The following is a 25,341-nucleotide window of genomic DNA, read 5'->3' as shown; positions in this document are numbered from 1 at the left end:
AATGTACGTAAAAAACAATTAATTAACACACAGGATTAAGTGCACAAACACACACGCTCACACACACACTCACCGAGACAATTGTGCCCATCATGTGCCAAGCGGAAGCCATCATAGCATGTGCACCTGTAATTTCCCGGGATGTTGATGCACTCGTGGACGCAACCGCCGTTGTATTCAGATGCACACTCGTCGACATCTGCGGGGAGAAGATACACGAGGATGTCAGAGCAGGTCCTTCAAAGCGTTACACAATCAAGATCCAGTCAGGAGTTAGGAGTTAGTAGTTAGGATGTAGGAGAAGCATAAAAGGAAAAGCTAGGAAATACCACTCTCATATCTGTCTGTTAAATGAGTTAATTAAGATATGAAGTTCTCTCTTAAAGGATATTAATATGCACATTAAAATCTGCAAGAAGGCAAATAAGCATGTTTACTAATCTGTTAAATATAGTCCTATAAGATCTGAGTGCGGTTAGGCCATTTTTCACAACACAGACAATTAAAATGATCTCTTTAGTTCCATCTCCACCTTCACAAGAGCTCTTATGAGGTAAACGGGGAGGAAGCAACAGCGGTGGCAATTAGTTGGTTCACCTGTTGCTGGGTTCACCGGGGTATATGCCAGAGCTCCGCTGGTATTGTGTTTTTAATTGCCATCTAGTGTATGCCATATATACACACATTTAAAATGTAAAAAATGTTATGCCAAGACATTGCTTTTACTGTTTCTGTCATTTTTTTGGACTAGCAGGATGCAAGAAAGCATCTGAAACTGCCTTTTTTTGCAGAATGGGGCACAAAAAGCTTTGAACCGAGACCCAACGCAGGAAGTCAGTTAATATGTAGCTATTTATAAGGAAATGTCCATTTATACATATCGAAAAGAAAAAAAAATTAAATAGAGTTGCCAATGTACGTCACCCGACACAATTCTCCATTACACTAATATTTACGTTTATAATAGGCAAATATTGACCATCAGGCTGATACATTGATCGATGTAAAAAATGTTATGCCAAGACATTGCTTTTACTGTTTCTGTCATTTTTTGGACTAGCAGGATGCAACAAAGCTTCTCAAACTGCCTTTTTTTGCAGAATGGGGCACGAAAAGCTTTGAACCGAGACCCAACGCAGGAAGTCAGTTAATCTGTAGCTATTTATAAGGAAATGTTCATTTATACATATGCAACAAACAAAAAAGAACCAAAAAAAATAGAGTTGCCAACTCTCCATTACGCTAATATTTACGTTTATAATCAGCAAATATTGACCATCAGGCTGATACATTGATCGAAACCCTGAAGTCCATCAGTCCGAGGCTCTAAAACAAAGAAATGTGACACGTAAACGAGAGCCGAGGCCGTGAGATAAAGACAGACTGACATCCTGAGAGGAGTTGTCCGTTACGGTTATGATGACAGTTGAGGGGTCCGTACTGAGGAGACCCAGAGACGGTGCACAGAGAATACATCGCACTTCCCAGTCGGCACTTACGGGCCCATTTAGGGCCGACGATGCCGGTCGCTCGGCTCCTCTATGAGGCCGTCTCGCTCTGGGCCTAATTGGACTTGACAGCGGCGGCGTGGCCCTGAAACAAGGGAACACTGTGGTGCTCTCAGCTCCTCCACGTCCCACACGCCTGTCATCCCCCGATCACAGCACTCAATCAACCTTCACTGGTGTCCTCCTCTGAAACGCCCACCGCATGAAAACAATGGGATTGTTCTACGGTTGCTTTGAATGTGTGTTCATGCGGCACTTGTCAGGTCCTTCCAAGTCAACTCGGAACTTTTGTCCCTTGACGAGATATAATGCACAATTTACAGATTTGTCTTTTGTGTAAAACAGTGTAATATTCTAAAGCTTTAGCTTGTGCCAGACTTTAGATAGAAAGATGAAGTCCTGGACTTATTTATGTGTTAAGAAGATGAAGAATAAAGTAAAACAATTATGATAATAATAAAAAATGTAAGTAATTAAAATGTATTTCAAGAATTCATTTAATCAATTGACCTTCACAACATTGTGTTTTGGGTGGTCATTGGAGTTCATCGTCATATTGCGTCCACTGAGGAGGCTCAGAATACCTTAAAAAGGGTCAAATGTGGAAGAGATGGCCAGAAGTTTTATTGAAAACATTCATCAAACACGTCTATGTATTTATTGAGTTGCAGAGATATCGACTGAACGTTGCATCATAACCGGCTAACCCCGGCCCGTCCTGTCTCGTGTGGCCACTTTTACCTCGAGAGGCGATAGCGAGTCTCTCTCTAGACCAGGGGTCGGGAACCTACGGCTCGCGAGCCATATATGGCTCCCAGACAATTTTGAGTTGAGAAAAAAAAGATCTCCCCCCGCCACCCTGTAATTTTCTCTATCGTGCCAGATTACAGCAGAAGTAATGTAAGGTCCCTTTTCTTAAAGAGCACGTCTTTGTTCTTTTATTAAACTAAACAGCCGTCTGTTATTGATCGTATCTAACCAGCAGCATGTCATTCTGTCTCTACGTGTCGCGTTAACACTTCTCGGCTCTCTGTCGTACGTTAAAAATATATTTGGAAATATTTGGCTTTTATGGCTCTCCCAGTCAAAAGGTTCCTGACCCCTGCTCTAGACTGTCCTCATGAGCCCTGGGATGGCCCTTCAGTTCGCGGCTGATCCCAGACCAGCCGGACTCCACGCCGGAGTGTTGCCCACTGGCAGTTCATTGAGGTTCCCGCTGTCACCCCCGGGTTATCAAAGCACACGCGGATGGCCCCCGCTAATGGCACAGTAAACACAAAAAGGCCGAATCCCTCTTTTTGTTTCTGTCACTCTGGAGTTCAGCGAGAAAATTAACACAAACAGGGAAACTTGGACGATGCCGAATCTTTTGTCACATTGCCTCATTTCTATGAAAATAAATGTGTTTACTATAAATGGGACAGCCCAAGTATAACGGCCTTGAGGAGCCACCATCTGACCTTCAGTTCAGTGGAAACCCAACCTCGCACGTATTTATACAATAGATTCAATAAAGCAAACTTGAATGACCAACAGGCAGGAGGCCACGAAAAATACTCTGTAATGAAAGAAAGTAAATGAAAGAATAATAGTCTATAAAAATTTTTTTAAATGACATTTTTTAAACATGTTTTTTGTCATAATACGAATAGAAATGCTGGAATATAATGATCCCGAAGCTTTGGCCGCATTGGAAAGGGCTAGAACAACAGACAGTCGACGAGGCCTCTGGACATGTCCCTGAGTGCTTGGCAGGGCCTCCGACCGCCGCTTGAGCCACTATCTTAATTCTCTCCTCCAACATGTGTAGGAAATGTAACGATTCATTTCATCTCGTCACAAAGGAGCACTCTGCACCTGGCCTCCCTCTCTCTCTCGCTCTCCCTCTCTCTCTCTCTCTCTCTAGCCTCTCTCTCCCGCCTCCTCTTTCTTTCCCCCTCTCTCTCCTTCTCTTTCTTTCCCTTCTCTCTCTCTCTCGCTCCTTCTCTTTCTCCCCCCTTCTCTCCCGCTCCTTCTTTCTCCCCCCTTCTCTCTCCCTCTCTCTCTCCTGTCTACCTCTCCTTCTCTTTCTTTCCCCCTCTCTCTCCCTCCCCCCCCGCTCTTTCTCCCTCGCTCCTTCTCTCTCTCCCTCCCCTCTCTCTCCCTCAATCCTTCTTCCCCCCCTTTTTCTCCCTCCCTCTCACCTTTTCTCTCCCTCTATCTCCCTTGCTCCTTCTCTCTCTCCCCTCTCTCTCCCTCAATCCTTCTTCCCCCCCTCTTTCTCCCTCCCTCCCTCCTTCTCCCTCCCTCTCACATTTTCTCTTCCTCTCTCTCTATACCTCTCACCTTTTCTCTCCCTCCTTCTCTCCCTCCTTCTCTCTCTCTCTCTATACCTCTCTCCCTCCTTCCCTCCCTCCTCAGGAGTGTCTTAAAGCTAATGAGTTATGTTGAGTGAGACAGAAGGTCTTATCAAGCCCGTCTCCGGCCCGGGGGGGGGGATGAAAGTTCCCTCTCCCCGTCCAGTGGACCGTTTTCCCCGCGCTGCGACAAGATGAGCCGATCGATCCGTCAACACGGTTACCTTCGCAATGTTTGCCGTCCCCTTTGTAGCCCGACTTGCAGATGCACTTGTACGACTTCAGGGTGTTCTGGCAGATGGCGTCGATGCTGCAGTTGTCGAGCGCCTCCGCGCACTCGTCCACGTCTAGGGAGGAGGAGAGATGGAGCGGGCGGTTAGTGGATGAAAGATGAAACATTGATTGTTCTACATTTCAACGCTCAGAGTAAAAGACCAAATAGGCTACTAATTAAAACAATTATATTTCTTTAAATTGTGAGGTTAAGCTCGGCTACATTTGCACCCTTTTCAAATGCATTTGTCCAAAATTAGAAACACAAACACTTGATTTGGTTGCCGTGACCTTTTAACAGACCCGCTGGACATTTGCCTTTTGGAAAAATGGTCATGACATTTTGAAAAAAAAACCTGAATAAGAATTGGATTAAGCAAGAAAAAATGGTTAAGACAATACAGCTTTGTGGGCAATGAAGATGCCAACTATGAACTGCTGTTATAATGAATTATAAAGCAATATTTGGTCAAACTTCAATCCAACAGACCAACATTGCCGTCTCTCCAAAACAAGCAGCCTTAAATGGGGATGAAAACACATTTGAGATGTACGGTACAATATTATCGCCGATCAAAGTGGGATGTTCAAGCACGGACTAATGGATCAACGTCCGTGCTCCACTAGTTCTCAGAGCCCTGAATAACAGATGTGGGCAGACATAAAATAGCTCCATATAAAAAAAGGAAACTGTCGTGTTGAGTTTGAGTTCTAAAAAGAGAGAATGTGAACAGATAAGAATGGAAATGGATTAAACCAGAAGCATGATCACGTTTGCCTCATGGAGCCCCTAATCCCACCAAATCCCAGTTAACTAGCCCAGGTGTTTAGGATTACCCCCTGCACACAGGGGAAGGGCAGCTTAACAAGGTTTACATAGCTTCCAATATCCACTCTTATCACCGGCCCTCTGCAGGAGCCGGCTGATCCCACTGGGAAATGACCTGCAACCTAAAGCCCGGAGCTTAGTTTATTGCCTCTATCTGCCTATTCCTGGAGGTCGGGAAGTCTGCTGTGGAAAAAAATGAGACGGTGGAGGCGCGTCGTGCACCAAACTTGCAAAAAGTGTCACGATGCTGAACGTTAAAAAAATATATAGACATTACGAGGGGTTTCAACACCTCCAGGCCAAAATAGTGGAAACATCACAATAGCACTGAACGCTGGTATTGCTACCTGGAAGGATTCATACTTTCACCAATATGACATTTCACTAAAAGGTTTGCAGAGGTTTCAGGGAAACTCGCCGATGGTGTGTACAGAGGTCATCGTGACGCACTCATCTTTTCAATGCAACGTTTGCGTGACACTTGACACGTGACAATGAGACCTGCGTGGTCGTGTATCGATCGCCTGCAAGAAGCAGCTGTCGTCGGTGGATATACACATTTAATTTCCGATACGTTCTTGCTCTTTTTATTGAGGAACAAAGCTCTGCTAATCGCGGTTGAATTCCTTTCCAAAATAAAAGTTCTGTAATTTTATGAGCTTTTATTTTGAAGCGGAGAAATAAGGAAAAGTTGTGTTTTCGTCAGCAGCAACTTAACAGCAGGTCTTATTCTCTGTCTCTTGCCTGAACTCCCGTCACATTGGAAGTGTAACCAACGCGCAAATCAGAACGCCTTCACGCTCACGTGTTAATTGTTAAAAAACTGTATCTTCCTGATTTAATTCCAGAGGTAAGAAAACCTCCTTCTAAAAAATAAATGTGCAAATAACCACACATGCAGCCCTGGTAGAGAGCCCGACTCAACAGCATGTTGGTTCACTCCAAATGGCTGGTATTTTTGTATTTATTAAGGATGTATTATTGTTGCATATTTCATATTAACCCTCCTGTTACCTTCACATTTACGAACATATTTTACCCTCGGGGTCAATTTGACCCCAGCAATTAAAACCTCCAGAAAAAGTTTAAGTGTGAGGTACTTTATGTTTGTTTGTTGACTACCTAAATAGCCCTTTAAATATATAAAAAAGTTGATATTTCTTATATGTTTGACACAGTGAAAAACAGCCTGGGGTCAAATTGACCCCAAAGAACACCGACATTAAACATTGAATGGGGTCAAATTGACCCGAAAGGTAACAGGAGGGTTAAGAAGGTTACAGGATCACCAAAATGCTCACAATACTAGGGGCTACATACATTTACATTTCAATCTACCCAATGGTTTCATTTCAGTTGCTGGCGGCTCTCGAAGAAAAGTCAAAAGGGATCACCAAAATCAGTCTTTATTTATTCCCCTTAGGGCCCGGGGTTATATTTGCACAAAATGTCATCTTAAATCCAACCGTTCAAAGCCCGACCGGCCGACATTACCATCCAGAGGCAAAATGACGTGTGAAACATCTGTTTTTACTCATCCGATACAAAAAGGTCGAGCATGAACATGGAAATATCCAAATGATACCAGCTGAGGTTGAATTTTCATACATCTGTATCGTTCTTGTAAAGATTTGTCAGATTTTGTGTGTTTACATTTCCGTGCAACATTAAGGAATATAGCACCCGAGACAGTTGTAAGCAGGGTTCTTACACATTTCGATAAATGGATTTCCATGACTTTTCCATGACTTTAAACCAAATTTCCATGACCAAACTGAAATCTCGGTATAAACATGAAACATTTTGAAAATTTTGCGTATCGAGAGCGTACGCCGGCTTATATTTTGATCGTCTTCCTTTAAGAAACACAATAATTATTTCAAACTCGGCGTAAATGAACATGTGATTATAACACATTTCCATCACTTTTCCAAAATGTTTATGATTTAAGTTTTTTCCATGACTTTTCCAGGCCTGGAAATGACCATTTTAAAATTCCATGACTTTTCCAGGTTTTCCATGACCGTACGAACCCTGTGTAAGGCTCCTCTCGTGCCAAGTTTCCACAAAGCCATTTAGTGATGCGAGCGCTGCATTGATTTATATTATGCGAGAACAATAAACAGAACAATATATGGACCGTCCTTAAGGAGCAGCCGGGGTCTTTTCTCCACGCGGGCCGTCGGCCAGGAGGAGAGGCCGTGTGAGGAAGTGTTTTTCAATAGAGGAGGCATTAATCACAACAAATTATACCTGTCTCGTTGTCAGGGTTCATGCTGCCAAATCTCTGTGGTAATTAATATTCATGATGACAGAATCTCCAAGAATCCATCTTTTCATCTCGTTATTAATGTTCCCATCTGGAGCATCAGTTCTCTTTATCTTTACCAGTCGGCAAGGTTGCCAACGCTCGCTCACTTTGAGAAGCGCGCACACACACACACACAGACGCACACACACACACACAGACGCACACACACACACAGACGCACACACACAAGGTCGGAAACTGCAAGCACGATTCAAAGAATGACAACTGAACACATCGGCTAAAATGTGAATGATGAAATTAAAACACAACTATACGAGTTCATAAAAACACTGAATAATGCCAAAGCGTTTTTTCTTTTATTTTATTTTCTTTTTTTCCATTTGCATTCAGAAGAGTTTATATTTTGTCGGTCGAGCGAGTGCCTCTCTGTGTCCGTCGACCGAGTTTTCTTTGTGCTCATTCATGACGACGCTCCTGGACCTCTGGCGGTTGCAGGTATTCACACGTTTGAGGAAACATTATATTTATTGACTATTTTATACAGTCATTGATTTTCTGACCTCTTCCGACTCTCAACTGGCCGGACGTGTTCAACAGCTGCTTCGGTTTGGATTGCTAAACACTCCTCTCTTGATGTGCACGCCTCTGTCAGACAATTGCATATATGCATGAACACATGTCGGAATAACTGAATTTAACTGAACCACTTGCATTATATTAAGGCTTAAAGTCGAGCATAACTTAGGCCAAGGTCACACCATGCGGAGAGCTGCACTTTTCTAGCTGCTTCAGGCATTTGTTGAGTGCAAAAGAATAATGTGCATGCAATGCAACTGCCATCTTATGATACATCATATTATTATATTGGTGGATTTAAACAATGATCAAGAGCAGCTCGCTGTGCCTTCAGGGTTTTTATACAGACAGAACAGCATGTTATTACATTACATTACATGTCATTTAGCAGACGCTTTTATCCAAAGCGACTTACAATAAGTGCATTCAACCTAGAGTACAAACTAAGAACAACAAGAATACTGAAAGTAACATTTCCTCAACGTAGTCGAATGACAAAAGTACCATAGTAAGAGCTATTTAAGTGCCACTGATGTGCTAATCTGTGTTTTAATCCAGATGTATATGTGTAACCAACTGTGAAAAAGCTGCTCCAACCTATAAAAGAGTGCTAACTACTGCACATCTGTGTGCACGTATTTACTTGCGACATCCAACTTTTGGTGGCATAGTGCAGTTACAGCACCGGCTCCCACTTATCTAACAGGGAATTTGAAAATAACGGTCCGCGAAAAACTGTTTTTCTACAGTGAAAAAAGCCATTTACCGAGATCTGGAAATCAATCCTGGTCCTCAGACAACAATAGCTTGTGTCCGTCAAAGCAATTTAAAAAAAACAATCCAGCCATAAGAGTTACTAGGAGCGCTGCAACAGACACACGGACGACAAAGGATGATTGTGCCGGTCTTGTTGGAAAACCCAACATGTCTTTGGCGTGGAAATAAACACGTCAGAATCAATACGCTCTTTGTAGACCCTGCTGCTCAGTCCAGAGGACGCTCCTCTGAATGCTTGAGGATAAAAAAACACATGCAGTGTGCCCAGTAATGCTGCCTCGGTAATTGACTCATGCCCGAGATGAATTCTTTTGTGTTGAGGGATAAAAGTTATTGGGAACAAGTTAAGCCGGCGGAGGATGAAGCCGGCGATTCGAGACACGGATGAATAAATAAAGTCAAAACAACAAAAACCAAAAGAAGAAAAGAGCTGTTGGGCAACGCTCAGATGTTGAAACACTTTCCTCCGGGGGAACGTGTCATTTTGAATATCGGTATCTCCTCGGGTTCATGCACTTGAGCGCATTAGAACCACAAATAGCTCGCGTCTGTGTTCAAACCCATCGACATTCGCAGAGTTATGAATTTACCGATTTTGTCGGACGGAAAAAAAACACGCCGCGCAATAATGAGGTCGTGTTCTCTCTCTCTCCCGAAACCGACTCCCCTCGTGCCCCATCGCATGCTCAATAAAACGTTAACCTCTGCCGTATGTCGAACTCCCGAAATGCATCATTACACGCTCTCAACTCAGCAAAGGCAGACATTCCAGTTATTGGAGGGCGACGGTATATAAACAGGATTTATGATAACGATGTCGCATTTGCGAGATAAAACATCCAAATGTCCTCAGAGATAGTTATTAGGAAAGTTACTCTGAAAAGCCATGAGTGCATTTCTTCTAAAGCAGTCCCTTCAGGGGTTGCCGACTAAGGGCCGCTGGCCGTGGAGGTGAGACCCTGTCAGAGGTGCTTTTGCTCCCTGATTTATGAGACGGCCGTGGGATAAGCAGTGTATTTAGCTGGGTGTTAGCGGGAATAAAACTCAGAGGGCAAGCGCGAGTGTGTGGGAGAACTGTAAGGCCCAAGGCGTGTAGTTCAAACATGGCGTAATGTTTACTTGGAGTGTTGAGACTCTCGCTGTTTGCTTTGCCCCAAATCTGCCCCCCTCCCCCCCACCCCATCCCATCACCTTTCCTTCAGATACAGAAATAGACTGAGTGGAGCTGGGACACCCTTAGGTGTAGCTTTACTCGCACTGACGCCAGCAAACTTAAATACTTTTTTAAAATTATATATATACACTACCGTTCAAAAGTTTGGCGTCACTTAGAAATGTCTTTATTTTTCAAAGAAAAGCACTGTTTTTTCAATAAAGATAACATTAATCAAAAATACACTCTACATTGTTAATGTGGTAAATGACTATTCTAGGTGGAAACGTCTGGTTTCTAATGAAATATCTCCATAGGTGTATAGAGGCCCATTTCCATCAACTATCACTCCAGTGTTCTAATGGTACATTGTGTTTGCTAATCGCCTTAGAAGACTAATATCTGATTGGAAAACCCTTGTGCAATTATGTTAGCACAGCTGAAAACAGTTATGCTGGTGATATAAGCTATACAACTGGCCTTCCTTTGAGCTTGAAGTTTGAAGAACAAAATTAATACTTCAAATATTAATCATTATTTCTAACCTTGTCAATGTCTTGACTATATTTTCTATTCAATTTTCAATTCATTTGATAAATAAAAGTGAGTTTTCATGGAAGACACGAAATTGTCTGGATGACCCCAAACTTTTGAACGGTAGTGTATATATATATATATATATGGACCGAGTGATGGGGAGCCCGACGAAAAGGTACGGTGCAACATTTGAACATAAATCAATCCCGCTCGGCAAAAAAAGTAATTTTAGACAAAATCAGTCATTTCCATGAACTCCGGGCAGCAGAGGAGCAAAGGGTGCCGGGTTCAAGTCCATAAAAAGGTGTTCCTCGGATCACAGCGGTTGTCGTACTGCGCATAATTACAAAGGAACAAGTATTGTAATTATCCGTCTCAGAACCACACTTACACTATACTTAGGGCTGTGGTGGTGCAGGATGGGGTTACGGTCAGGGTAATTACTTTAGGTACAGAGCAGAGGGGAGAACACTTAAAAAGAGCCTCGAGATATGTTCTAAGACAACAGCAAAAAGACTCTAAATTGAATCAATTCATTTTTATTTTGCAACACATAATTAAGAACAATTATTTAATTGGCAATTATTTAATTGGCAACTATTTCATTGCGATGTTTGAAGCTGAAATGCAAACAACTTTTGCCAGGTCGAACTTTCAATGAATTACCTTTTTGTAAAGTTCTCAAAATCTACTTCGACTCCGTCCCCGTCATCGGTAAAACCCGAATCTATGAATATGCAAATATTATTTAGTTCATTTCCAAAGTTTAACCACTGGGTACAAGACGCCTCCTCGACTGGCTTCCAAACCAGTTGAGATTTCACAACATGATGCTCGCGCGTTCACATCTTGAACTCAGATTAAAGTGAAACGTTTCCCCTTCGGCAGATGAATACGAACTCTGCACACACACGTCATTCTGCACAGCACACACATCAAAGTGAACTATAAGCAAAACACATTTTTGGATGGAGAGGAACATCAAAATGAGCTCATTTATAACAATAATGTACAGACGTAATGCTGCTATGTGCGACGAACAAACATCAAAACTGCTGAATTGTTCAATTAATGTCGGACGTGGCCAGCACGCCACGTTAATATGAGCGGAGTGAATGTGTCCACGTGCTGCATGTATATATGTGTGTGTGTGTTACTCACTAATGAGCGGAAGTGAGGACAAGGTGGGGGAAAGGACAGGAACTAAGGACAGGAACTAAGGAAAGGACAGGAACTAAGGACAGGAACTAAGGAAAGGACAGGAACTAAGGACAGGAACTAAGGACAGGAACTAAGAACATGAACTAAGGACAGTCAGGAACTAAGGACAGGAACTGAGGACAGGAACTAAGAACATGAACTAAGGACAGGAACTAAGGACAGGAACTAAGGACAGGAACTGAGGACAGGAACTAAGAACATGAACTAAGGACAGGAACTAAGGACAGGAACTAAGGACAGGAACTAAGAACATGAACTAAGGACAGGACAGGAACTAAGGACAGGAACTAAGGACAGGAACTAAGGACAGGAACTAAGGACAGGAACTAAGGACCGGAACTAAGGACATGACAGGAACTAAGGACAGGAACTAAGGACAGGAACTAAGAACATGAACTAAGGACAGGACAGGAACTAAGGACAGGAACTAAGAACATGAACTAAGGACAGGACAGGAACTAAGGAAAGGAACTAAGGACCGGAACTAAGGACAGGAACTAAGGACAGGAACTAAGGACAGGAACTAAGGACAGGAACTAAGGACCGGAACTAAGGACCGGAACTAAGGACAGGAACTAAGGACAGGAACTAAGGACATGACAGGAACTAAGGACAGGACAGGAACTAAGGACATGACAGGAACTAAGGACAGGACAGGAACTAAGGACCGGAACTAAGGACAGGAACTAAGGACCGGAACTAAGGACAGGAACTAAGGACATGACAGGAACTAAGGACAGGACAGGAACTAAGGACCGGAACTAAGGACAGGAACTAAGGACCGGAACTAAGGACCGGAACTAAGGACAGGAACTAAGGACATGACAGGAACTAAGGACATGACAGGAACTAAGGACAGGACAGGAACTAAGGACATGACAGGAACTAAGGACATGACAGGAACTAAGGACAGGACAGGAACTAAGGACAGGACCGGAACTAAGGACATGACAGGAACTAAGGACAGGAACTAAGGACAGGAACTAAGGACATGACAGGAACTAAGGACAGGACAGGAACTAAGGACAGGACCGGAACTAAGGACAGGACAGGAACTAAGGACATGACAGGAACTAAGGACAGGAACTAAGGACAGGACAGGAACTAAGGACAGGAACTAAGGACAGGACAGGAACTAAGGACAGGAACTAAGGACAGGAACTAAGGACAGGAACCAAGGACAGGACAGGAACTAAGGACAGGAACTAAGGACAGGAACTAAGGACAGGACAGGAACTAAGGACAGGACAGAAACTAAGGACAGGAACTAAGGACAGGAACTAAGGACATGACAGGAACTAAGGACAGGACAGGAACTAAGGACAGGACCGGAACTAAGGACAGGACAGGAACTAAGGACATGACAGGAACTAAGGACAGGACAGGAACTAAGGACAGGACAGGAACTATGGCTCGGTGTTGCAACATTATCACATCATGCTGTGATAATGTTGTGGATATTAAAAATGCGCAGGGCAGCAGAAGAAGAAAAAAAAAGGTTTTGATGAACTGCAGACGTCAACATTAGCACAACATTTAGCATGTCTCCCCCCCCCCCCCTCTTGCCCAGAGCCCCCTTGGCTAATGAAGGGACACAGTGTTGGGCTGTCCGGCAAGCCGCGAAAAACTTGTGAATAAAAATATCAACTGCTTCCATCGGGGATATTTACACTCATCCTTCACACACTCTAAATGTTTAGGAATCACGACCGCTGACTGATCCTGTGCTTTCAGAAAAACTGCGATCGCAAACTTCAAAACCCCGGGTCCCTCCCTGCTTGTGTCCACCAACCATGAAGCCTCAGAATAATCCGAGGCCGAAGGGAAAATGAACACGCCGAGTTGAAGCGGCTAACATCTGAGCCTTCACCTCGTTTGTACCCCGGCCTCGTCTTTCATTACTTATGTCGACTGATTGACTATCATTTCAATTTAATGACTTGTGAGACAATGACATTCATGACCTTGCTGTGCTTGTATTTTTCTTAAAGGGGCACTTCACCAATTTTACACATGAAGTTTAGATTACTGACGAGGAAGAACTAGTGAAGACAGCAGAATAACATCATGAAGGGAGTTCCTTTGTACTGAATGAAATCAAAGTTGTACCCATACTTGAGGTTTAAAGTCTGGATATTTATGACCTCTGCTGCAAATATTTTGTTAATTCTTTTGTAATATTCTTTTTGTGAGTCACCCAACTTGGGGAAAAGTGCAAAAGCTGGAGTTCCCCTTTAGATACATAATTGCTGAAACTGAAGATTATTTTCGTAATTAAATTGAAGGCTTTTGTCGGCGAAAGTTATTGTATTATTTTTCCTATTATAATCCACATTTTGGGGCCTTTTTTGGAGTCAGTTTTCATAACCGATTAAATCGACCAATCATCGCGGCTTTAATTTAGAATTTCCACCCGCATACTCTTTGTGAAATGAATTCCTTGAGATTGTTTATTCATTCATTAATTTTACACATTTCAATCAAAACCAGTGCCAAACTCCGGTCTATTCAACCACATTACATTTGAATGCAGTCGCAGCTTCCTCCATCGGGGATTTTGCCCTTCAACAAAACTATTTTACTTGTACCCCAAGATTTCTAATACATCTTATGTATCCTTTTCCATTTATAGTGGAAACTAATTAAAGAAGCAAATAGTGACCCTGTAATATTCTCCAATGTTTCATAAAGCTTTCGAAGTCTTGCTCAGCTCAGGTCTAAACATAATAGTGTATTGCTTAATTTCATCTTAAAAACTGTCCGATTCTTTATTACTCAAACACCGATACATCACACACGTGCATTTGGGTTGTCTCACTGACTTTAGCCAACACATTCGAGATCTTCAATCTGTTGACGACAACAGTGCCGAGTAAAGATCACGTGGACTCGCACTGCTCAATTATAAGGAGAAAAAAAATCAACTCTCTAATTACATTATGGTGATTTCTTGTTATTTGGATCATATACCGAGCATCTGGTGCTGGCCTTTTAATAGACTATGACTACGACCTCCGGACCACCTCCAGAAGAAAAACACTTATTACAGTAATTAGGTGAATCATAGAGTAATACGAAGAGAGCGTCGAGAGAGAGAGGCCATCGAGGCACACTCAGAGCGTCAAGAGGTCTAATACATAACACGCTGAATAATTGAGCAGAACTCGTAAGCGTTTCCCCGTGAGGAGCCAAAGTGACAAGAACTTCATTTGTACCTTTCAAGAGCTTTTTCACCCTTCTCGCCATGTGTCGTCCACTGTTAATAACTTCGTGGCTTCGTGCGGCATTTTTTATATACGGAAAGGGAGGCACTTAGTCCAGCTGTACGCCTTATATTTATACAGCCAGAGCTAACTGACATGACATTCTCCCCTCTGCACACAGCAATTACATTCATTGGCGGTTGCTTTAACCAGATACAGCACCAACTATAAGAGATGCCAATGTAGCAATTACAGCGCAAGTGTGATATTTTTAGTTGTTTCCTGTCAAACGGAGTTATGAAGTGAATGGTTCTCTTGTGTAAACTGCGACGCAGACGTCAACTACAAACGCTCAGAAATGGGAAGTGCAGTGGGCTGCGACTGACTGGATGTACGCGTGGTTTAGAAGCTGTGATCACTTAATGCCAACGCTTCACTCACATGGATGAATCGAGTGTTTGATGGCCGGCTCCGAGCGGGTTTAGTCGGACTGCGCGAGGGGACTCTTCTCAGAGAACGAGAACATGCAGGGGAGAATCTCTGGGGCAAAACTTCCTTTGGAGATTTTCCTGGGATTATTATTTGCCATTGAAAACACATTTGAAAAGTAGACGTTTGGTCAGGTGACCTGCATCCAAATGAAAATATCCTCACAGCAGACAATGTAATGTAATGTAATTTAAGTTTTAAGGTGTTATAATCCATCTAATGGTTGAATATAGGGGCTGAAACCCGTTATTATTTTCATTATCAAATAGTTGATTCATTATTTTTCTATAAAATGTCTCAAATACATTTAGTCAGAGCCTAAATTGACATCTTTTATGCCTTGCTTTGACTGACCAACAGTCCAGAACCCAAAGATATGAAGTTTTCCATTATGCATGAGCAATAAAAGCCTCAAGCCAATCCTCGTCTGAAACGCTGGAACGAGAAAAAGTTTGGCAATTTAACTTAAAACATCACAATCAAATAGTCGCCGATTCATTTTTAATTATTATTATTATTATTAAAAACAAAAATAACCATTGTGAGAAACTTCAACCGTGGCAACCTTTTTGTTCCTCTCAAATCTCAAATTGTCCTCCTTCTGCATAGTTTCCATAAAAACGAGTGCATCATCACATAATTCAAACTGTACCCTGTAATTATTCACTAAAGCACAATTTCAAGTCTGGCAACTCTAAATATGTTTATATAATTATAAAAGATAATAGTTTTTACAGGTTTTTATCATTTTTTTAAAGCTAAAAATGCTCTCTTCCACTTATCTAGACTACGAGTTGAAGCAAAGCACGTCTCCATCCACTAACTGGCTAATGGAAGAACCCAAGATGTGCTTAGTTTATCAGAGTAAATTAATCAGCAACTACTCTGTTGATCAGTTAACAAAACTAATTATCTGATTCCAGCAACTTGAATTTGAATATTCTCTGTTTTTAAAGAGAATAAATCGTTAGATCATTCGATTCTAAAAGCAAACTTGAGTTGCATGCCTGCATGATGGATGGTGTAATGATTTAAAACAAAAAGCCAACAACCAGTGCTTGCCATTAATCAACCGTGTGCAATAAATATATATATGTGTGAGTTTAGCGGGAGTGATTAAATACTGCAGAGGGTCATGTGTTTTTCCCCCCATGCCTTTGTCCATTGAGGAAGTCTCATATTCATCAGTGAAGTCATCCCCCTTTCTACCCAGAATGCATTGGCCAGAACCCACCAAATAAATAACTAGGCTTTTTTTTCCCTGCTCATCTGGATTCCTTGATGTATTGGGTTGGATTTTTCCATTACTAAGCAGAATAAGAGCATTTCCTTTCACTTCCAGCAGTCTCTAAAGCTGGCGCTCACCATCAGGAATGTAAACACACAGTCTGTAAACAAGGCTCTCTCTGACCCCCAACCCCCCTCCAACAACGCTGACCACCGCAGACCAGCCTAATGACGTCCCTCGCTGACCCCCCCCCCCCCCCCCCCGGCCCCCCCTCGAACGCTCAAAAGAGAGACGCAGCCCCATTATTCAGCAGAGAGGTCACAGAGGGGAGCGGGGAAGAGGGCGAGAGAGGAGGAAGGATGGTGGAGCGCCAGCCGTGGGCCCAGGAAAGTACAGACGTGACACTCCCACTGATATCTTCTCCTGAGTCACAGTGTCCCCAATCAGTGAGTAATGGAACAGAAAAAACTAAACGTGGGCTCTGTGGTGGGGGTCCGAGGGGGGGGGTTAGAGGATTAATGATGAAGACGAGCCGCCGCAGCTGGCTGAAGGCCGGCACTGAGGCTCCTCAGCGAGCCATCGGCGCTTGTGAGGGCTCTGGAGTTGAGTTTAAGACTGTGGGGGTCAGAGTGCCGTCAACACTGACTCCATCCTCCCCCGAAACCAACGGGGACGTAGTCAGCACAGTGCCGCATCTGCACGGAGAACAAAGGCCACTGACAGGGCGAGAGGGAGAGAGAGGGAGAGACGGGAGAGACGGGAGCGGGTGAGAGCGCTCTAATTTTAACCACAATGCCGCAGTTGAGAGAAGCATCACAGGACTCATTGGGAACATATTGTTCAGATTAAAGCCTGGATAAATAAACAAGCTCTCTGCACGTCTCACTCCCGAGTGAGAGGGGTTTGCATGTTTTTTCGCCGCCTGACACTGGCGCTGCACACAAAGCAGTCGTTCTCGGGAACGTTTGGGTGATTTAACTACCTTTCTTGTATTGCATTGCAAAGGCTACAGCCGTGCAACCATTCCAAATGAGGTGACGGGGGAACAGCGGTCGCGGGGGCCTCACTAGCTGCCGATGAAGTGAGTTTCTCGCTCCAGAAAAAGGGAGAAAGGTTACCATGACAGAGCGATCTCAACAGCTGGTGGGTTCCCCCCGGGGGCGCAACACGGACCGGTTAGGTTCTGTCTGGCTGTGACCCGTCACTCGTACAGCATACACAATGAGGAAACTCAGTCTATGCATGCAGATGATGAGAAGAGGAAGTAGTTGCAAACTGGAGGAAAGGAGGATCATACTCATAAACACTAAGCATTCACAGGAGGCGAACTCGAACCCACGATTACTTTGTTCACCACCGTCCTGAGAAGAGCTGTAAATCACAGTCAGCCTACCCTAAAGCATACTCTTTATGGTCCATTTGACTTTAAAGGGACCATCATTTACTAAATGAGCATCATGCTGTCTTGAAGATGACATGAAACTCAAGATTGAGACCATAAACCCTTGTTTACAATGTTTGTCGGGGTAATAAATCAAGTGAGGTAAGTAGGATCATTTTCTAACAGACTTCTACGAGTTCTTTTTTTGCAACCGGAGAAGTTGCCCCCTGCTGGTCAGTCGAGATAATCCAAGTTTAAAGACACTTTCCGCATTGGCTTCCCTCATGCTAGGAGCGTGTCGTGTGGCAGAGCAACCACAAGCTCCTGGCCAGTAAACGAGGTGGGAGGCGGGGCTTCACTACAGACACACACACACACACACACACAACGCTGCAGTTATTCTCAGCTGCATGCAGAAATGCACCGGTGTGTCGTACCGTCACTACCGAAAGGGGCCGACCAATAGGGGAGTCCCGAGTGGCATCAATCTTAAAGTGGATCTCCTAAAATAAAACCATATTTCAATTAATGCTGGGAACCATTTATGTGATGCTGATGAATTCTTAAATGAATGCAATATGGATCTTTATCCTTGCCGGTGGAATAAAAAACATATTTCACATGTTAGCAAAGAAAGACGAGTCGAGGAAATATACATATTTATTATAAAAAACAATTTCCAGGAGAAGCAGATGGATTAAATGCTAATCATTTGGAAAGTGCACGTATTGAGATACTGGTCTGGAGACCTTGAGTGGGGAAGGCCAGACTCTTTTTGACAGTTGGTTGCAGAGAGGAAAATGTCTTGTTTTTTACATCCCAGTGGCTGATGATGGTGGATGATAGTGGGCAACAGTCCAAATTGAAGGCGCAGTGAATCGCCATGGGTCACAGCTTCCACTTTACATGTGCCTGTAAACATAGTCCTGGATCTGCTTGCCCGCCTTCCTGCCCTAAAACTGAACTAAAATAGGGACAATTAACTTTGAAGCATTTCGTTGTTTTCGTTTAAAGAATTCTCCGTCCATCGCGGAGCCTTATTCTGAGAAGTAAAAACACTTCTGCCTGCTATGTGCTATCATTAATATCCAGTCCAAAATCACTCATACGCATTCACTAGCACTCACAGCACACCCATAGATCAAAGTCTTGTTTTTTTTTCTTCTTCTCGTGATTCATACCGCATTCTGCTCTCGGACAGAATTGTTATCAAGTGTTTCACCACTCGAGTAATGCCAAGACAAGAATCTCTGGGCCGCTCTCCCGGCTGCTCTGTAACAACACGTACGGCGGTGCCGGAGCACCACTTGTCAGGCAGATGCTTTCTGAGTGCGTCTGCTGAGTGGTAGCGTGGAGCTGGATTGATCCGCCCACTCACCGGCGAGTGACCGGGGGGCTACCCCCGAGGCTCAAGCCTGCCCCCGACACTCTGATCAGAACGAGAACACAACTGTACAACTGTCGGACACGGCATGCCTGCTGGGGGGGGGGGGGGGGGGGAGAGAGAGAGAGAGACAGAGGCATGTGTCGCTTAGGAGCTCATCTGCTTTAATTTAGTGAGAAGTAATGGATAGGAGGAATTAAAGTGTGACATGTCACTTAAATTAAGCGATCCAAAACGCAATGTCTTCAAACACAAAGTGTAAAGTAAAGGAAACATATTAGGCTCGTACTGGTGTTGTGGGTTTTTAATGCTATAATGTCAAAGTCATTCAGTTATTGGATACTTTCAATATATATACACTACCGTTCAAAAGTTTGGGGTCACTTAGAAATGTCTTTATTTTTCAAAGAAAAGCACTGTTTTTTCAATAAAGATAACATTAATCAAAAATACACACTATACATTGTTAATGTGGTAAATGACTATTCTAGATGGAAACGTCTGGTTTCTAATGAAATATCTCCATATGTGTATAGAGGCCCATTTCCATCAACTATCACTCCAGTGTTCTAATGGTACATTGTGTTTGCTAATCGCCTTAGAAGACTAATGTCTGATTAGAAAACCCTTGTGCAATTATGTTAGCACAGCTGAAAACAGTTATGCTGGTGATATAAGCTATACAACTGGCCTTCCTTTGAGCTTGAAGTTTGAAGAACAAAATTAATACTTCAAATATTAATCATTATTTCTAACCTTGTCAATGTCTTGACTATATTTTCTATTACATTTTCAATTCATTTGATAAATAAAAGTGAGTTTTCATGGAAGACACAACATTGTCTGGATGACCCCAAACTTTTGAACAGTAGTATATATATATATATTGTACTTAGACCTGCTTAATATTTCTTTCTGACTAATCGCTTTCAACAACATATTTTAGTCTTGGATGATTTAGAATTTCTCTTTGCGTGAAAACAATGACGTCGTGCTCAGGTTGAGCAATATGCAGTCTTTCCGTTGACATGTGGACTTCAGGTTTTCAGAACTGTGAGCCTCGGTCCATTCTCTTTGTGGAGAAACACTGAGAGACACAGCATTTCTTCCAGGAATGTCACCATAGACGGCCAGTCTACTACAAATATTGCTATACTCTTATCAGTGGGCTATAGCTTCATTCAATCCCCATTGTGTTACCTCCTTCAGCGATAGCGACTTAACGGACAACCTTTTTAAACTCGTCAAAGCCACAGAGCATACTGATGAGGACGGCGGAAGCCTTTAATATGTCTTCTATTGGCCGGCTGTTCAAAATCCCATTGCCAGAGATCTTGGCAGGCAATTGGGGACTTTTCGCGTTGTCTTGTTTTAAAAACATTTTTTTTTTAAAAAGACACATCCAGTCTGAGAGGGGATACGAGAAACAGCTCGACAACTAGCACAGCGGGAGCCTGTCAGGGGCACGCAGCGCGGAAACCACACGGCCTCACACGCCAGAGCGAAGGTGATGAAAAGACGAGTGTGTGTCACCAGCTTGAAGCGAGACGACGTTCAAAGAAGACAGTGCTGCAGTGTGTGTGTCGACCCGTCTGTCTTCCCCTCTCCTCCTTCTCCTTCTCGCTGCTAGACAGCGAACCTTCAGAGAAGTTCAAGGCCACGGGCGGAAATTAAAAAAAGCCCCGTTTGAAATGGTTCTTTTAATGCGGCTCCACGTAAAGGTTTCAGAGAACGGTACGAACGACCACGGACACGGCCCCGTACGCTGCCTCGCCGTCTCAATTACGCGTACGCACACACACACACACACACACACACACACACACACGCACATACGACCGACACTCCCGCGCTTACGCAGACCTGCAGCATATCCAGCTTTCTGTCAAGTGACAAAGAAATGGGCCGGACACGACTGGGGGAAAGCGACTGGAGGGGGACAGAGGAGAGAGAGCTGTGCACTGGGAGAGGTTTTTTTGTTGTTGTTTTTTTTTGTTGCATAAAAATATAAATAGCACACGGGCTGACAGCGAGCGCTCTGACACACTGGGTGTAATGCAGTCATTGTTTATGGCTGACGGAGAAAGAGCACAGCTACTTCATTAAGTGCAAAGGAAGAAGAAGAAAAAAGCGGAGGACAAAGGAAACAAAGCAAGAGTTGGATGAAAAAGAGAAAAAGGAAAGGGGGGGGGGGGGTGTGGGGGTTCCTTCTTCATTTCCATCTCGCTCACAGTGGAGACTCGGGCAGCATCTCTATAGGTAAGCTTCCCCGTCACTCGGGCCTCACATTGCCAAGGCTGCTCGGTTCCCACAGTGTGTTCCCTGGATCCGGCCCTCCTACACGCTCAGGCCGCCCCGCGTCTTTAGACCCCCGGGCCCCGGAGCAGAGGTTACACCAACATAGCCAGCCACAGCGGCATGTCAGCCCCACACCAACCGTTGCCTTGGTGCCGCTGCATTAACGAAGAGCTCCCGACTCCCTTTCGAGGGAAAGTGATTTGCCGTGACGTGTATGGCTCCCCTCTTTCCTTTCCTTCCCTTTCCCTCGCTTGGTGCTGCTCGCTCACTGAGAAACCTCCTCTGTCTCTCTCTCTCTGTCTCTCTCTCTCTCTGTCTCTCTGTCTGTCTCTGCCCCCTTAATCTCTCCTGTTTTCACCCGGTCTCATTTTTCCCTTCTTTGTCATTCTCTCCACCACATCCTCAAATCTGCCCTCCCCTCATTCCACTGCTCCCTCGCTCCCTTTTTCTCCTCTAAAGTAACGACTGAGGCCACGATTAGACTGGCATTGATAAAAGACACAGATTCCTCACGGCAACATCTGCATTGAATAAATATTGAGATGACAAATGCCTTTTCCCTTTCTTCTCCTTCCCCCCCCCCCCCCTTAGTCACCGCTCATCTCTCCACTTTTTTCCTAAATTGTTCCCAGCCCGAAGACGTGGCCGTGTCCACAGAGTTGCCACCGACATCAAACACGATATTTATTTTCAGCCAGGCACAAAATGTGCTCACAAGTGACTCCGGAGCCGAGCGCGGAGAGCGTGTCGCCGGAGCGCCGCCCGCCTCGCCCGGATCACCGGGAGCCGGAGGGGAGGAGGCCGACCGCGTGGTCGTCCGCGCCGTCTCGCTCGGCGACCGGCAAAACAGGTGTGTGCCATTACCGCCCCCGACGCTCACGCAGCGGCATTCCAACGCCGCAAGCGGGTGTGAAATCGATGTTGTGGAAAATAAAGTGAGGAAAAAAAAGAAGAAGAAGAAAAAGGAGTTCTAATTGCAAAATGTAAATATTGAGTTTTCCCACAAGTGGGGGCAGACCACCCAGGATGCAAAATAGTCACCCACCCCCTTTTCCCCTTTCCCCTTTTTGCCTTGTCGGCCGCCTGAGAGATGTCTTTTTGTGTGTGCCGTGATGTGCCTTTTCGCATATACCTCTGGCAGCTCTGGCTTGGCATTTGCATTGTGGGGAAATTAAGTGGTGAAAACCTGGAGGAGAAAGGCTGAGCGAGGGGGGGTGGGGGGGGTGGGGGTCAGAAATCGGGTGTGTAACACCGTGTCTTTCTTGTTTCCGGTAAGGTGCCAGGGTTTCTAAATTCAGGCCGCCCCTCGTCTGGTCTGAATCATTTCTCACAAGAGGGGAGAGCAAGAGGGCAGCCAGCTGAGCCGGTCGGCACTGTAGCTGCAGTGTCTGACAGACGCAGACTCCTCCGTGTGTGTGTGTGTGTGTTACAGGCCTGTGTCAAATACTTGTCTGGGTCGTGATGAATACCTCCCGGTAGTCTCACTATACGATTACCTGCAGGATTAGCTATGAAACATAACTGTTCACATCGCAGATGACGTTTAAAGATCAGAGGAAACTTGGTTTGGGTTTTTTTTTGTCTGACAGAAAACTGTCAGCCAAAAACTTCATTTAAGCTTTTTTTTTTCTTCCCTTTTTTCATCCCTGCATGAACACAATCGACTGAGTGCACAGACGACAACAACAACAAAAAGCAATTTAGTGATTGCAAAAGAAGTCAGTGGATGAAAGGAAGGCGCCTGCTTGAATCAAACAGAGTAATCTTTTGATCCAAAACTTCACTTTAACCCTCTGAATCCTCAAATGCTCTTATTTTTACTTCTCTTAAACGAGCCTACATTAAAGTCCCATTCGTTTAGACAGCTGGTCAAGTGTCATCACCACCAGCCTTCTTTTTTTTTTTTAACGGCATCCAACAAACCGACCAATTAGGCACCAAACAGAGCATTCTCAGCCATCAGGAGTAAAACAAAATTAGCATTTTTTTTGTGTTGTTGTTTTTTTGCACGTGAAAAAAACTTACCTTGAGGGGTTTTACTTCCTGAAGCCGACTGTTGGACAAAGGCGACCAAGCAGAAACCTACAAATCCCAGGCTCGCGCGTATCAAAGCGTGCAGATACATGATAACTTCACCGCGACAGTGGAGCGCGAGCGCTTTCGAGAGATCTGCGATGCGCGAGGAGCACAAACACGGAGGGTATAAAGGTCTCTTGTTATTCCCCCTGAGCACCCGCTGGTGGGATACTGCGCGATCCGGTTCCCTCTGGACGCCTCACGCGAGTCTACAGTGACCGGGGTGCAGGACAGCCCGACAGCGCGCAGCGGAGCAAGGCTTTTCTGTTATCATGTTTCGAGCCAGACCGATGTCAATTTAAGAAAGGGAGAGAGAGAGACAGAGGGGAAAAGAGAGAGAGAGAGAGAGAGAGAGATGGAGTGGAGTGGAGCGGCGGGGTCTGAAGGGGGAGGAGAGAAGAAGAAGAAGCGTCCGCGCTGCGCTCCGGACTCCTCTGCTGCTCCTTCTCTTCTCTGAGTGGCCCTCGCCGTTTCCTTTTTTCTTTTTTTTCCTCCTCTTTTTTTTGTTTCTGCACGTGCACGCGTGCACACGCACACACACGCACACAGGTGCTGCGACTATACCAGGCGCTCGGGCTCGCGCGCGCGGTCACCTGGCTGCGGTGTCACCTATAGCTGCGGCGCGCAAAGAAAAGAAGAAGAAGAAAGAAAGAAAGTGTCCCCTCACGTCGGCGTGGTAAAAAGCAATGGCTGGGTGGGAGGGAGGGAGGGGGAGGGGGAGAGGGGGGGGGGCTCAGATGGAAAAAGTAATAGCCTGGAGATTGCGTTCTGCTCTCTTCCAGTCCGACTATCAGCCAATACGCGTCCGGTTCCAGCGGGTCGCGGGTGCAGCGTGGACGTGACGGTGCCCGCCGATGGAAGATTAATGTGTTCATTAAAACAGTTAGTCAACAACAAATGTTGACATTTAGAAACGAATCGGGACCCAACTTTGATTGGATGTGCGATGGCATTCTGAACAAAACTAGTTCATTTGTGGGGGTGAGATTACTTTATCCTCAATGCCTACTGAATGGAGTTAAGAGTTCAACTGAGGAAGGCGAAGCACTAGATTGCATATTATGGAACGTGAAAATGAAAATACTCTTTTTCATTTATACCTCCACTGATTTCCCTGCGTCATTATTCCAGGTCAAATCCATATCCCTGTTGTAGCATATCCCTGCATGAAGAACTGCAATTCAACTTGTATAACAGAACAACTCTATGATAACAAATGTTAAGTGTGTAGAATGAATAAACTACACCAGCTGCTCCAAATACACTGAGATGAATCAGTTCCTCGGTGATGATAACTAGCAATCAGTTATTGTTTACAGGGACTTCGATGAAAGCATTGTAATAATCAGAGGGATCAAAAAACAACAAAAAATGATATATATTTTTTGTGTCATCTGGTTCCAAAACCATAACCAACACCACATTATCCGCTCGTCAGTATCGAGTTGTTCGCGGCAGGAGATTCAGCTCAACTGCCACACTGATTTGTGCACCTGGCTTGGAATAACTAAAGCCCGGAAACCAGCAATAAGGAGAGTTGTCAGGTAGATGTGAAAATCGTTTCACGGCTACTTTTCCTGAAACCAAACATCACAAAGTGGATTAAAAGACAGCCTTCCCTGCAAAACAGAGATCACCAGGTGCTGTTTGCACACCATTACCCCCCCGACACACGAAGAGGAACGAGGCTGGAGGAGCTCCGTGAATCCAAGCAGACCTCTCACGGCCCACTGAGCGACTTGGACCCACATTTCATTCGGTGTTCGCGCATGAAACATTTGTTTTTCGGGGAAGGGAAGC

General features: G+C 44.4%; 1 protein-coding gene across 2 annotated transcripts in view; it reads right to left on the bottom strand.

The window, feature by feature from the left end:
- Window positions 1-23,804, bottom strand: part of scube3 (signal peptide, CUB domain, EGF-like 3) — a 77,130-nt gene extending 53,326 nt beyond the window's left edge. For both annotated transcript variants that reach the window (XM_056423180.1, XM_056423181.1), the window contains exons 1-3: window positions 23,491-23,804; window positions 4,069-4,191; window positions 74-199 (exon numbers count right to left, since the gene is read on the bottom strand). In XM_056423180.1, the coding sequence (XP_056279155.1) occupies window positions 74-199; window positions 4,069-4,191; window positions 23,491-23,590 (349 nt within the window). In that variant the 5' untranslated portion in view covers window positions 23,591-23,804. The remainder of the gene's footprint in view (window positions 1-73; window positions 200-4,068; window positions 4,192-23,490) is intronic.
- Between the last annotated feature and the right edge of the window lie 1,537 nt (window positions 23,805-25,341).

The sequence above is a fragment of the Pseudoliparis swirei genome, chromosome 9, assembly GCF_029220125.1.
Source record: "Pseudoliparis swirei isolate HS2019 ecotype Mariana Trench chromosome 9, NWPU_hadal_v1, whole genome shotgun sequence".
Taxonomy (NCBI): domain Eukaryota; kingdom Metazoa; phylum Chordata; class Actinopteri; order Perciformes; family Liparidae; genus Pseudoliparis; species Pseudoliparis swirei.
Note: the sequence above shows the minus strand (reverse complement) of the source record. Positions and strands in the feature narration are given on the sequence as shown.